This window comes from Gymnoscopelus microlampas, assembly GCF_963454915.1.
Source record: "Gymnoscopelus microlampas genome assembly, chromosome: 24".
Taxonomy (NCBI): Eukaryota; Metazoa; Chordata; class Actinopteri; order Myctophiformes; family Myctophidae; genus Gymnoscopelus; species Gymnoscopelus microlampas.
The window spans coordinates 17,740,984-17,755,449 of NC_139961.1; the positions used below are offsets into that span (position 1 = coordinate 17,740,984).

A 14,466-nucleotide genomic window follows, 5' to 3' on the forward strand; every position below is an offset into this window, starting at 1 on the left:
GCTACAGTAGACTACGCCTATTGCAGTAGTTAGAGAGAAGGTGCATGCCTACTTCCCACTTGTTTGCTACCCCTCAGACACTGCTGCTGGCTGTAAGCCTGTGTGGTGTACAGGGCAGCAGCCTCTGGTGTAAGCCTTCTCCTGCCAGTACACAGCCTTTCATCACCAAGACTCCTGCCAGGCCTCCACATGGCCACACATGGTAACTGGGGCCCTGCGCCCCCAGGCGAATGTGGCCAGGGATCTTGGAGCTGCAGTGGTCCCCAGAGGTGGGATGTGCAGGTCCATGATGTGGACGCCCTGGCATCAGCCAACCACTTCCCCGCTGCCTTGTGGGTCAGTCTGGGAGGACAAAAGGCTAGGGAAGCAAACCCTGAGCAACATGCAGGTGGACCATGACAGACTGAGGAGTCGGCAGCTGCCTGCAGCTCTTGAGGGTGCTGGCCGTCTTGGGCTTCCCTTGTCTCTGGAATCCACCCTTCTACAGCCAACACGTGCTGCGGAGGAATGCACACTCCCAGTGCCACTTTAAAAACCTCTTGTGCAAGTCTCCACCTTGACCTTGGTGACAGACACCTGGAACCAACACCAAGTCTGGTGGTGATGGGATGTTATTTGACAGGGACAGGTTTTAATGAACTGGAAGCCCCTAGTCAGCTATTATGGTCACTAGTCACTATGTTCACTCTTAGCAGACCTCTCGGCAAGTGAGCTGCCCTATTTAGGATCGCATTGCTCACCCAATTGGGGATTCAACTGTGATCGAAACGGGGGAAACCCCACACGTTGTTCCCCACGTAGAAACGAGTGAGAAAAGACTGTTAAAAACGGTGAAAAAGAGAATGTGTTAGAACGAGGCAAGTACATAATTTACCAAAGCAAACAGTGAAATAACAAGTTTAACTGAAGTCCACATGCCGGCTCAACAACAAACTGAGCACAACAGAGGTTGTCACCGCATGAGGCAGGGTCAGCACCAGCTGTTAAATCATTTTATAATACTTTATAATTACTGTTATGTATTATAATCATTGTTACAATGCATTATACTGTGATAAGTCAGTATAAGTTACTATAAGTGGTTATTTGTTGCTTTACACATTTGTCTTTATCTATTCAAGAACAAAACTCAACAGCATGAACACACCAATTTGGCCACAGCATTGCAACGGATTATCACAAGCGGACAATTTTCCCCCTATACTACGAGACCCCCGTATGTGTAATGAGGCAATCTCCGTGAGTAGCGTCACACTATTACACTGGCAAGTAATTAGGAAGTGGTTAAGAAGTGTAGCTCAGTTTCTACCTCGTTTTTTGCGCAGTGGGTGCACAGTCTATCTTCTCCTGGGAGCTAGGTCTGCCTATGGCGGCCTTTCTAAATCGCAAAATTGTGTTCACTGAGTCTGTATCTAGTTAATGTTTTCCTTAGTTTTGGACCAGTTACACTCTCTCTCTCTCTCTCTCTCTCTCTCTATCTATCTCTAGAGTCTGTGAGGTTGGTGAATGGGACTAGTTTGTGTTCCGGCAGAGTGGAGGTGAAGTCTAGACAGTCGTGGGTCTCAGTGTATGAAGGTGATTTTGACCAGCAGGATGCAGAGGTGGTCTGTAGGGAGCTTGGCTGTGGGGCTCCTTCAGTCCTCCAGGGGGCGCTCTATGGGGCTGTGGAGGTTCCATTGTGGACCAGAGAGTTCCAGTGTAAAGGTAATGAGTCTGTTCTCCTGGACTGTCGAACCTCAGACTCAACTAGAAACACCAGCTCATCTAATAAGACTGTTGGACTCACCTGCTCAGGTAAAAGACAAACTATACTTTTCTTTTGGATTATTATTAAATGATTAATATAGTAAAATAACTTTTTACTGGTAACTCTTATCTCTATACAGAGTCTGATAATATCAGGTTGGTGGGAGGAAACAGTGAATGTATTGGTATATTGGAGATGAAACACCAGGGAGAATGGAGACCAGTGGATGGTTGGTCTGACTGGAACCTGAAGTCTTCATCTGTAGTGTGTAGACAGCTGGACTGTGGCTCTGTTGTTTCAACAGAAAGGAGTTCTGGTTTTACACATCAACCCGTATGGTGGATTACACCTTCTTGTGTTGGGTCTGAGTCTTCACTGACGGAGTGTGGAACAAAGGTGTCTGGTAATTCAACTGCCAAACTGGAGCTGATCTGTTCAGGTAAAACAATGACATATTTGCATTATATTTATTCTCATGCACGTCTTGTCTGTCTGTCTGTCTGTCTGTCTGTCTGTCTGTCTGGTTGCCAGGTAACATGTTGACACTGTATGTTTCTGCAAATCACAAGACACACACAAATAATTGTTAATTATGGGAACATTTAGTGAAAATAGCAGATCTACAAGCTCACAATGTGTCACGCGGTGACTCGTTGAAACGTAGTGTACACATATGCAAAACAACTGTAAAACAACTCTGGAATTATGCTGAAATAAGCAACCAACACAAACCTACATTCACAGCAATTTATTCAGCACCTCATGGCCACAGGAGGAGAAGTCAAACAAAATGCAGTGGGATCAAACTAAATAGAAACATATCGTATGCGAGCTATTAATGTTATATTAAACAAGCCTACTGTTCAGAGCCAGTGATGTATATCATATGTATATGTATGTATATCATTAACTTGCTTCCAATATTTTCATATCTCTTTAACTTAACTTAAACCTGAAATTATCTCACTTTATAAATCTGTTACTTCAGCAAATCACCTCTTGTGTTGTTACAGATCTGCTGTTTAAGCCAAACATCACCATCTTCTCCTCCATGAACGGGGTTTCTGAGGGCCGGCAGCAGGGGCTGCAGGTTATAGAGGGTTCCAGCTTCTCCATCAGCTGCGCCATCCAGCCACAGTACCCTGGAGGTTCCTTCTACCTCACATTCACTGGATCCAACACAACACACAACTACACCCAGCCAGCAGCCAATCATTATACCAACGTCCTGTTTCCTGCAGCAGACCTCACTGGATCCAACACAACACACAACCACACCCTGACAGCTGTCAATCACTCTGCCAACTTTCTGCTCCCTGAAGTAGACCTCAATGGATCAAACACAACAAATAACGACACCGAAACAGCTGGCAATCACTCTCAATTACTGTTTCCTGCAGCAGACCTCACTGGACCCAACACCACTCACAACCAAACCCAGCGCCGTGTCATTCAGTCTGCCAACTTCCTGTTTCCTGCAGCAAACCACACCCACCAAGGGAACTACAGCTGTATTTATCACATCAACGTTTCTAATCATAACTTCTACTATAAGAGCGAGCGCCTCTCTGTCACTGTCACAGGTAATCTGAATGAAATGGACTTTTCGAGTGACAATATGAAACTCAATCAAGCACATTTGAATATGTCATAAATTCAGACACACACAAATAATTGTTAATTATGGGAACATTTAGTGAAAATAGCAGATCTACAAGCTCACAATGTGTCACGCGGTGACTCGTTGAAACGTAGTGTACACATATGCAAAACAACTGTAAAACAACTCTGGAATTATGCTGAAATAAGCAACCAACACAAACCTACATTCACAGCAATTTATTCAGCACCTCATGGCCACAGGAGGAGAAGTCAAACAAAATGCAGTGGGATCAAACTAAATAGAAACATATCGTATGCGAGCTATTAATGTTATATTAAACAAGCCTACTGTTCAGAGCCAGTGATGTATATCATATGTATATGTATGTATATCATTAACTTGCTTCCAATATTTTCATATCTCTTTAACTTAACTTAAACCTGAAATTATCTCACTTTATAAATCTGTTACTTCAGCAAATCACCTCTTGTGTTGTTACAGATCTGCTGTTTAAGCCAAACATCACCATCTTCTCCTCCATGAACGGGGTTTCTGAGGGCCGGCAGCAGGGGCTGCAGGTTATAGAGGGTTCCAGCTTCTCCATCAGCTGCGCCATCCAGACACAGTACCCTGAAGGCTTCTTCTACCTTACATTCACTGGATCCAACACAACACACAACTACACCCAGCCAGCAGCCAATCATTATACCAACGTCCTGTTTCCTGCAGCAGACCTCACTGGATCTAACACAACACACAACTACACCGAGGTAGCTGTAGCTGGCAATCACTCAGACAACTTCCCGTTTCCTGAAGCAGACCTCACTGGATCCAACACAACACACAACTACACCGACGTAGCTGGCAATCACTCTGACAGCTTCCTGTTTCCTGAAGTAGACCTCAATGGATCAAACACAACACACAACTACACAGAGACAGCTGGCAATCACTCTGCCAACTTCCTGCTCCCTGAAGTAGACCTCAATGGATCAAATACAACAAATAACAACACCGAAACAGCTGGCAATCACTCTCAATTACTGTTTCCTGCAGCAGACCTCACTGGACCCAACACAACACACAACTACACCGACGTAGCTGGCAATCACTCTGACAGCTTCCTGTTTCCTGCAGCAGACCTCACTGGACCCAACACAACTCACAACCAAACCCAGCGCCGTGTCATTCAGTCTGCCAACTTCCTGTTTCCTGCAGCAAACCACACCCACCAAGGGAACTACAGCTGTATTTATCACATCAACGTTTCTAATCATAACTTCTACTATAAGAGCGAGCGCCTCTCTGTCACTGTCACAGGTAATCTGAATGAAATGGACTTTTCGAGTGACAATATGAAACTCAATCACGCACATTTGAATGTGTCATAAATTCATATATATATATATATATATATATATATATATATATATATATATATATATATATATATATATATATATATTAGGGCTGGGACTTTAACTGATTAATTTAGATTAATTAATTACAGAAAATGAACACGATTAAAAAAATTAATCGCGCTTAGTTTATGCACCACTCACTGGACGAGTTTCAGGTGTACCGATCATACCAGTGCACCAACCAACAGCCAACGCACCCCAGTGCACGCAATGGGACAAGAAGCCGATCAGACTGCTTTGCTTGGCCCAGTGGATGGGAAATTTAGATTTAAAAAACTCTCTGATGGAATCGTGGATAAAAACATGGTTGTGTGTAGAACTATTTTTTGTTGCTTAAACTTATGTATTCACTCATTGATTCACTCATATACCAAAATCTGTTTTAACTGAAAATAAATTGCTTCTCAGGTCAAATATTGATATGCGATTAAACATGCGATTAATTTAGATTAATTAATTACAAAGCCTCTAATTAATTAGATTAATTTGTATTAATCGAGTCCCAGCCCTAATATATATATATATATATATATATATATATATATATATATATATATATATATATATATATATAATTATGAAAGCTGTTGCTTTACAAGATGCTTTTTGATGTCCCAACGTATTTCTCTCACAGCTTCTTATCTGACATACAACATCCTCAAAGTCACAGTCATAATGCTGCTGCTGTTGTTTGTGATAATCGGTGTCCTCTACCATGTCTGGAAGGTAATGTATACATCTTTTCTTATCCAATCTTTATTCCATACAAGACTGGAATGTAAATGAAGTGGTTGCACTGTTTGTATTGAAGAGAACCTGATCTGATCCAGTGAGATAAAGTTGTGTGCTGCTGTGTTTCTCCAGGTCATCAGAAGGCAGAGAGCAGGATTAGAGACTAGAGTTTATTATGATGTAAGACGAGAGAACATTGAGATGGTTTATTATAACGTTGTTGGTTCTGATGCTGAAGCTGGACCCAGTGAAGAGACAGAATACCACCAGTATGAAGAGATAGATCTCCAAGGAGGTGCTGAAGCTGGACCCAGTGAAGAGACAGAATACCACCAATATGAAGAGGTGGATCTCCAAAAAGATGTTGAAGCAGGAGTCCAGGAAACAGAGTTGTAACTCCAAGGAGTTCATCTCACATCCATCACATAAGTGTCCATCATCACCTCAGTCATAGCCTTGCGTAGCCAGATCACTGCATGGATATGAGTCTGGTGCTTCTATGAGGACATTTTTTCCCCCAAAACAATGGCTCTGTACGCAATTGGTTAGACCTACAACCAACTACCAATTACAGTCTCCCATATTTGAATACTGGGCCCTGATTGGTCACCGCAGACTTCGGGAGCAGGAAATGGATTCACAATGAAGCGGAGCTAGACCCAAATCGCCGAGGGCACATTTTTTTTTGCACTGGCAGATTCGTCTGGTCCCAGGCTACCTCGGGCAAGGTTTGAACATTTACAGAACGCAAATGGTAAAATGGTGCATATCTATGGCGCCTTTTTCCAATGCGCTTTACAATGTGCATGACATTCACCCGTTCACACACCGACAGCAGAGGAAACCAAGTAAGGCACCAACCTGCTCCTCGGGAGCAGTTAGCGGGTTCAGTGTCTTGCTCAAGGACACTTCGGCAGCAACACAGGGGGGAGCCGAGGATCCAGCTTTGAATCTTTCAATTCCCAAGTGGCTGCTCTACTCCTCCGCTAAAGCTGGGGAACAATAGTCCCCCAATCTGTGGGGGAGGGGGAAACGGGAGCTGTGGATCAAAAGGTCACCAGTTTGATTCCCGACCGGAACATCTCTCGAACCCAAAGTCTTACCAAGGGTTATGAATCTTTCAAATATCATTTAATTAGTGACACAAAGAGGTCATTGTCTTATAAGGAATGCCATACAGCCAAGTAGTAATATTGTGTATTGTTAAATACTTGAAATGTAGTGATATTTTAATTGCATGATGAACAAAGCTGAATTTTTATGGACTGATCTTTATATGATGTGTGTGACATAGACTATACAGTCTTGTGTGTGTAAAAAATTGTATCAGAGATGTAATGTTTATACTTTCTTTTTTTTAAAGATTTGTCATGGGCAGTAATGGTGTACATAACACGTGTTTTTTTTTGCTTTTGTTTTAAGATGATTTATGAACTCTTTGTCTATAATAGCAGTTGATTATTTCTACTTTGTATTTCATAATGTTTTCTTGTTTTGAACTTTTTATTATTTTATAATGTTTTCTTGTTTTGAACTTGAACTTAAAGTTGGTACGGTCCATTATGAATGAGTCTATAGTGAAAACCATTCAATGACAATGTTTTTTTTTTGTTTTCTAAAGCAGTGGTTCTGAAACATGTTCATGTCTAGGACCCCTCAATCGATAAATATTTGGCCGCGGACCCCCATCTGAAGAGATGTTGCAGGGACGCCCATAAGAGAAGATTTGTAAGTGTTAAAACCTTGGGGTCCCCGGACCCCACTTTGAGACCCACTGCTCTAAAGCAAATCTTTAATGTTGACTTTTTAACTACTCTTTTATCTGACAACCGTGTCACATTCTCTGTTTACATTGATAAAATAAAATAAAAGACAAAAAAGTGTTTTCACTCCTCTGTGTGTTGTGTGTAGTAGAGGAAACTGTCATTGTGTCCATGAACAGAAACAAATCCAACAGGTTTTCAATGGCTTCATAACAACAGCAGGAGACTCACAGAATGATTCCAACAAGCATCTGATGAAAGCTTTCTGTACTTAGTTAATTTTGTACAAATCCTTTATTTTAGACGTGAGGTGGGGGGTTCAGAGTGTCCCCACTAAGGAAAGAAGGCTTTCAACTCCACAAAACCGTCTTTGTTTTGATCAGTAGCGAAAATGTCTTTTTTATTTATTTTTACTAAAGACGAGCAGCCTGCGCTGCCGTGGGTGTGAGGAGAAAGGAGCGACAGTACCATAACGTCAAGGAGAACTCCTTCTAACGCTAATCAGCTGTCCTGTCCTCTTTCCCTGTATTAGCGCCGACTCATACTCCGAAAAACAGCAGATCTACAAGCTCACAACGGGTCGCGTCTGCGACGCGTTGTGAGCTTGTAGATCTGCTGTTTTCAGCGCGTGACACCGTCGAGCATAAATGAGGCTTTTGTCAGACACGCTATGGAGCAGAGCTAGGTTAAGAGCATATTTCTGTTGAAGCAGAATCAAAAATATTTAAATTAGGCAAAATTATTCGGAGGAGAAGAGAGACAGTGTGTTTGTGGCTACTGGCTGCTGTACCGTTCCATTCTGACCAGTGTTGCCAAATCCGTTTATTATAAGCGACTTTGGTATTGTTTTTCTGTAAAGTAGATTGTACATATTGAGGGATCCTTCCTCTTGGCATGAAAATGATTGAGAAAACATATAACAATATTAGACATTAAAGTTTGACTGACCTGCCCTAGTTGCTTATGTTGGCCTTATTTTTATAGACCTGGCTGCTTGTTTCTCTCCAGCAGAATCTGGCAACACTGGCTAGGCTAATAACAAGGCTAGCTCCGTCTGTGAATAACAGAGCCGGCTCCGGTCTGTGAGTGACTGTGTGAACAATGCTCTCTGACTCGACGGTGGACAGAACTTTCTGTTACAGTAAAATCCATCTAAAAGTACCACCACACAACTGAAAAGTATCGCGACTATGACCACAAGTTAGAAACTCAAAGTGTTTATAACTTTGAGGCACAGCTGTTAACAATGCGACGTTAATACCAGCGGCCGTCATTGTTTTGGTATCGGGTAAAAGTATCGGGAGCTTTACCGAGTACCGATTCGAGTACACAAGTAGCGTATCGGGACCGAGTACCGATACTGGTATCGGTATCAGCACAACCCTAATTTAAATGTTTGCTTGAAAAAGGAACGTTTTCTTTGACTGACATAGAAACTACATTGTGTGGGATTTGCCATCAACCGGGCCAAGACAGCAGGTTTATGTTGTGATGAGTAAGTGCTGAAATCAGGAAACTATTTCTTGACAATACAGATAGCATCCATCGACCTCTGGGTTATGGGCCCAGCACGCTTCCGCTGCGCCACACTGCTCTGAGTTATGCAAGATGGAAATTGAACCCACAATCTCTAGATTAGGAATTTTGATTAATTGAATTTGATTCAGAAATGAAGGAAAGAGGCTACTGCAGTAAGGTAAACATAGTTCTATTCAGAAACTACATTTTGCCAGCATGATGAAATCAGCATGATCACAAGACAGCAGGTTGATGTTGTGATGACGAAGTGTTATAAGGAGGAAGCAATTGTTGGACAACATATGCTTAACAGAGGATGGTTTCGATTCATCGACCTCTGAGTTATATGGGTTGCGGTGCAATTTCCATTTTCACATTGGCACATTTGCTGTCAAAAATGAAAATGTGTAGGTGTTCCATAGTAGCCTACTGAGGCAGTGAACCGCTTTAAATACAGAGAACTGAACGAGTGAACTGGTTTAAATACAGAGGTGAGTTTATGAGGGAACAATGATCAAGTGTGTGGAATGCAGCCCATGACATGTATGTATTTTAATGTGGTACAAAACAATAGCAGTATGTTATCTCATGAAATGGGTTTGCGGAACAGAACTCTTGCAAAATGTCTGCCAGTAAGACACACAATATTGTCACTATTCATCAGTATATTCAGGAAATGGGGGGGGGGGAGGAGAAAAAAAAGAACCTGTGTTCCAATGGATGCAATGCAGTTATTATTTACACACAAGCTCTTGTTGTTACTTGACAGACTTAAAGGGCAAGACCACTTTGGTAGAGGTTTGGGTTGTGTAGTTAAATACAAAATAATTGCTCTATTGATTAGAAATTGATAATTCAAAATATGCTCCTCATTGACTTACATTGTACAGTGAAACAGCTCTCAAAGTCACTCTTTTAGCACATATACGAACACAAACAAAGTTGATTCAGACAATATAGAACATCACCAAACCCAGTACTGTTTTTATGTCAACTTCCTGTTGATTTTACCATTTGAAGATCCAGATCCGGATCCGTGGATCCAGTCCGGGTTTTCTTCTTTTTTTTTTTGCTACATTTTTATCCCACGATTTTGTAACCCTATTTTTTACACCCAGTGCCAATGGACCCTTCGCTAAGCCCCACCCACTCCACTCTGTGACTGGTGGCGCAGAGTTAGTTACACCCTAGCCTCGGAAACCCAGCCATTTTTTTTAGTTACACCCAGGCCTGGCAGCGCCTGGCAAACTTTGCTTCTCACCCATTGACTTGCATGTTAAATGACGGCTTTTCCCCTAAAAAATAATCGATCATTTCAGCAGCAAGAGCTTCAAAATCTCTTCTAAATCTAGTCAACAAGGCCTGCAGTAGGCTATGCACTGGAAAAATGTGCATGACATTATTTCAATGAACTAAAAACACGGGAAATGTTAGAGGGAGTAATAGCCATGGATACACGACGGTCGACTGTCTCGACCGTCATGGATGAACTTCAACCTGGTGTTTGCACTTTCTCCATTTACGGCCCGTACATGTACAGAAACGTTCATATTTCAAATATAAAGTGCTTATCCCATGGCCACGGATGTTACATTTATGTACGGGTTCTCAAAAGTACCCGTATCATCCGTATTGTTCAATAAAAAAGCATTTTAATCTGATCGGTGGCCATTTTCTCCACATGCGTTCAATTAAGCGACCCTATCGGTTGGTAGGTGTATTGCACTCTGATACATTATAACTCTATGAGAAAATGGCCACCGATCGGATTAAAATGCTTTTTATTGAACAACACAGAATATACGGGTACTTTTGAGAGTCCCGTGCATAATTTTAACATCCGTGGCCATAGCGTAAGCAATTTATATTTGAAATCTGAACGTTTATATAGATGTACGGACCGTAAATGGAGAAAGTGCAAACACCAGGTTGAAGTTGATCCATGACTGTAACAGGAGTTTTCATGTACCGCAGGGTAAGACTACAGTAGCAGTTAATAGACGAACAAATGAATGAATATACTTTAACGTGCGGAATTCGAAACAGGCAGCGCTGGGATTCTGAATTGTGTTACGATTACGGTGATTAGTATCACTGACACCACCTGGGCGAGTGAGTCGTAATACTTTCCCGACGTTAAGCTGTGTTCAACAACACAGGCACAGCCATAGCCTTCCAGTTTAAGCGCAGATTTCAGCTTGGGAAAAGAACCCTCCAGTTGTGGGTAAGTGGAATCTGTTGCTGGTTCATAGTCACCATTGCGTTATCGTGGTATTCCTGTTCTTGCTATTATGTTGCAAATGATTGTGTGTGTGTGTGCGGGCGAAATAACATTGACAGCTATGGCAGGTGACGAAAGTTTGCCAGACCTGTGCCAGGCTAACAACGGTTGCTACGCTGGCATTGGACAATCGCTTTTGGGGTGGGGTTTAGCGAAGGGTCCATTGTCTATGTAATCCTGGGCACTACCTTCCTTCTGCCAACCTAGGGAGGCCAGGGCCGAGCTCATGCCTCCTTCAATGCATGAGAGCCAACTGACCTTCTTGTCACCTGACAGGGGAGAGTTTCCCTGGTTGGACGTAGCGCGTGGAAGGAACACGTTATTCCAACCAGTTCCCTTCCCCTCCATCAGGCAGTATAGTGACCAGGATTACTGCATGTTTTTGTTAGGGTACCTACCCTAGGAGACACGGGGAGAACATGCAAACTCCACACAGAAAGGCCCTTTCGCCAACCCGACCTAGGGTATGGGCACTGATGACGCGGAGGAGTTTTCTTCTTAATAAAAATCGCAAAATCAACAGGATGTTAACATTTTTATTTAAAAATCACACCTGTGTGAAGGTAGCGGCGCCTTTGATATATTTTGTCATAGATATGTGTTTCTATTAGAGAAACAATATTAAAAGGCTTCCAGTGGCACTAAATAGTGCCATTGGAAGCGAATCACCAAATGCATTCCAAGGTAAGTGGCAAAAACTGATCTGTCATAGCTGATAGAGTGGGTACCTAAAAAATAAACTTTAGGTACCCACTCTATCAGCTTATATCAGATATACAAACTTCGCGCTCTATACCTTTAGGTATAGAGCGGATATTAGCCCTCTATACCTGGCTTTTGCGTCAACGTTCTGATTGGTCAGGCTCGCCAAGGTTCTGATTGGTCAGGTCCGTCAACGTTCTGATTGGTCACTATTCATGACATCACTATGTTACTATTCATGACATCACTATGATGTCATGAATAGTGACCAATCAGAACGTTGACGGACCTGACCAATCAGAACGTTGACGGACCTGACCAATCAGAACCTTGGCGAGCCTGACCAATCAGAACGTTGACAGACCTGACCAATCACAACCTTGGCGAGCCTGACCAATCAGAACGTTGACGCAAAAGCCAGGTATAGAGGGCTAAGATATACTAGCGCCGCTAAAAAACAAACAGTACTGGGTTTGGTGATATTCTATATTGTCTGAATCAACTTTGTTTGTGTTCGCTTCCCTGCTATAAGAATGACTTTGAGAACTGTTTTACCTTACAATGTAAGTCAATGAGGAGCATATTTTGAATTATCAATTTCTAATAACTGGAGCAATTATTTTTATTTCTTGTCCACCTTTGGAGTTACATCATGGCAAGGTAACTACACAACCCAAACCTCTACCAAAGTGGTCTTGCCCTTTAACCACTTTCAACCTGGTGTCCCTATTCTGGATGTCATCATAGGTGGGAATTTAAGTTGCAAAAATAGCAGATCCACAAGCTCACATTGAGTCGAGTAGATTGGCTATATTTGCTAATTTTGCACAACAGTGTCATAAGATGAAGTATAAAATAGGGCATTCATTTATGAAAAAATATGCAGTACAAAGATGAAATACGGAATGGAGTTAATGAAGCAGCCCGACAGTGCTGGCTTAGACTCGGACCCCCGTCTTGTACACCAATACTAGATGATCAGAGTGCTACACAGCCCTCACACCTAATGGTCTCTATGGGCATGTTACGTAATATGTAAAAGGTAACAGAAACTTGCAGATGGAGGGAGAATGTGTCAAATGTAATATATTTGTGTGTAACTAAATTAATTAAGAGCACGCATACACACACTTCTCCTCTCACCGTACCAGTGTTCCCATTAGTGGCTCCATGGCTGCCAGGAAGCAGGCTTCAAACTCCTGGTCAGAGAAGCGAGCAACGGACTGGCGAGCGTTGCGTCTGATCTGCAGCCTGGCGGCAGGAGGCAGAGTGAGGATCCTGTCCATGGCGTCTGCGTAGCCGTCCTCATCTTCAGCCCGGAAGCCCGTCCGACTCCCCTCGAACGGCACCACGATGTCCAGCTTGGGCCCGCCGGACTTGTGGGCCAGGACGATCTTCCCCGCAGCCATACACTCCACCACGCCGATGCCGAAGTGCTCGTTCCACATGGTGTGCAGGCCAATGGTGGCTTCCCCGAGCTCTCTCTTCAGCTCCTCAAAGGGTACGTTGACTTTAAACTCCACCCTGTGGGCCACACCCATCTCCTGGCACAGCCTCCTGAGCATCAGCACCCTACCCTCGTCCTCCTGGTTCCTGCATCCACCAACCAGCACCAGCCTGAGCCCCTCCTCCCCTCTGCGGTCCACCAGCCTCTTGAACGCCCGGATCTGAAGCCGGTGGTCCTTCTCCGGCCTGAACTGGCCGATGGAGACCACAGAGTGTCTCTTTCTGTCCACGTCCTCGTCCAGGGCGATGTCCAGGAAGCCGGTGACGTCGCAGGGCGGGTAGACCACGCTGGTGCGGTTCGGCGAGCGCCACAGCGCCAGGATGTGACCCAGCGTCCAGGAGGAGTTGACCATGATGGCGTCACAGCATGAGCCCGCCATGCCGTAGAGCAGGGCGAACACGCAGTAATACACCACCTTGACTGCGCTCAAGAACAGGTTGTTAGAGATGTAGTCTGCGTTGTTGAACCTGGGGTTCCTCTCTCTGACCACAGACAGCATGTCTGTGCTGATGGTGGGGTAGTGAACGTAACTGGCCACGCTGCAGCCCCCCAGGTAGCGGAACAGGGGCAGGGTGAAGGCGTAGCCCATGGAGTCGATGTAGACGTCGGGGACTAACTCCGTCAGGGCCTCCCATCCCAGGAAGATGGAGCCGATGCTCTGGCACAGCAGGGTGAAGTGGGGGAACAGGCCGGGCTCCACCAGCGCACGGTGCTTCAGGAACACAAAGTGGACCGGTCGGGGAAGAGCGATGTTGAACCGCTCCCGAGCTCCGTCTACTATCTGCCGGCCCGTCACACTACGGTCCCCTGTGTACACCACAAAGTTGATGTCGGCGTATCTGTTCTGGAGAGCCCTGATAGCACACCAGAGAACCCTCTCTCCTCCGCCGCCGGCGTTGCAGTAGGGGTGAAAGAAGGCCACCGTGGAACGGCCACCGTCCCGTGCCTGACGTTTGGTCCTGTTCATCTGCAGCCAGAGGCGCACACTTGTCACCAGCAGGACCAGTACAGTGACCAGGAGCAGACATGAATCGAATAGATTGCGGCCTAACATCCTGACCAGGCCTACCACAACACCTCTTTAAGTAAAACTTACTGCAGTACTCGTAATAAGAGTCCTTGGAAGCCAGTCTCTGATGTCAGACATGTATTATGACATCAGTACTGTGACGTTAGTCATCTCCATATGTGG

At 44.1% G+C, this 14,466-nt stretch overlaps 1 protein-coding gene across 1 annotated transcript; it reads right to left on the reverse strand.

Annotated features, from left to right (window-relative positions):
- Positions 1-12,906: 12,906 nt before the first annotated feature.
- LOC311040996 (GDP-Man:Man(3)GlcNAc(2)-PP-Dol alpha-1,2-mannosyltransferase-like) lies at positions 12,907-14,328 on the reverse strand (the record flags this gene model as incomplete). Its single annotated transcript, XM_084051436.1, has 1 exon — positions 12,907-14,328. One exon carries the CDS (start codon positions 14,326-14,328, stop codon positions 12,907-12,909), a length of 1,422 nt encoding a protein of 473 aa, XP_083907562.1.
- Positions 14,329-14,466: the final 138 nt, after the last annotated feature.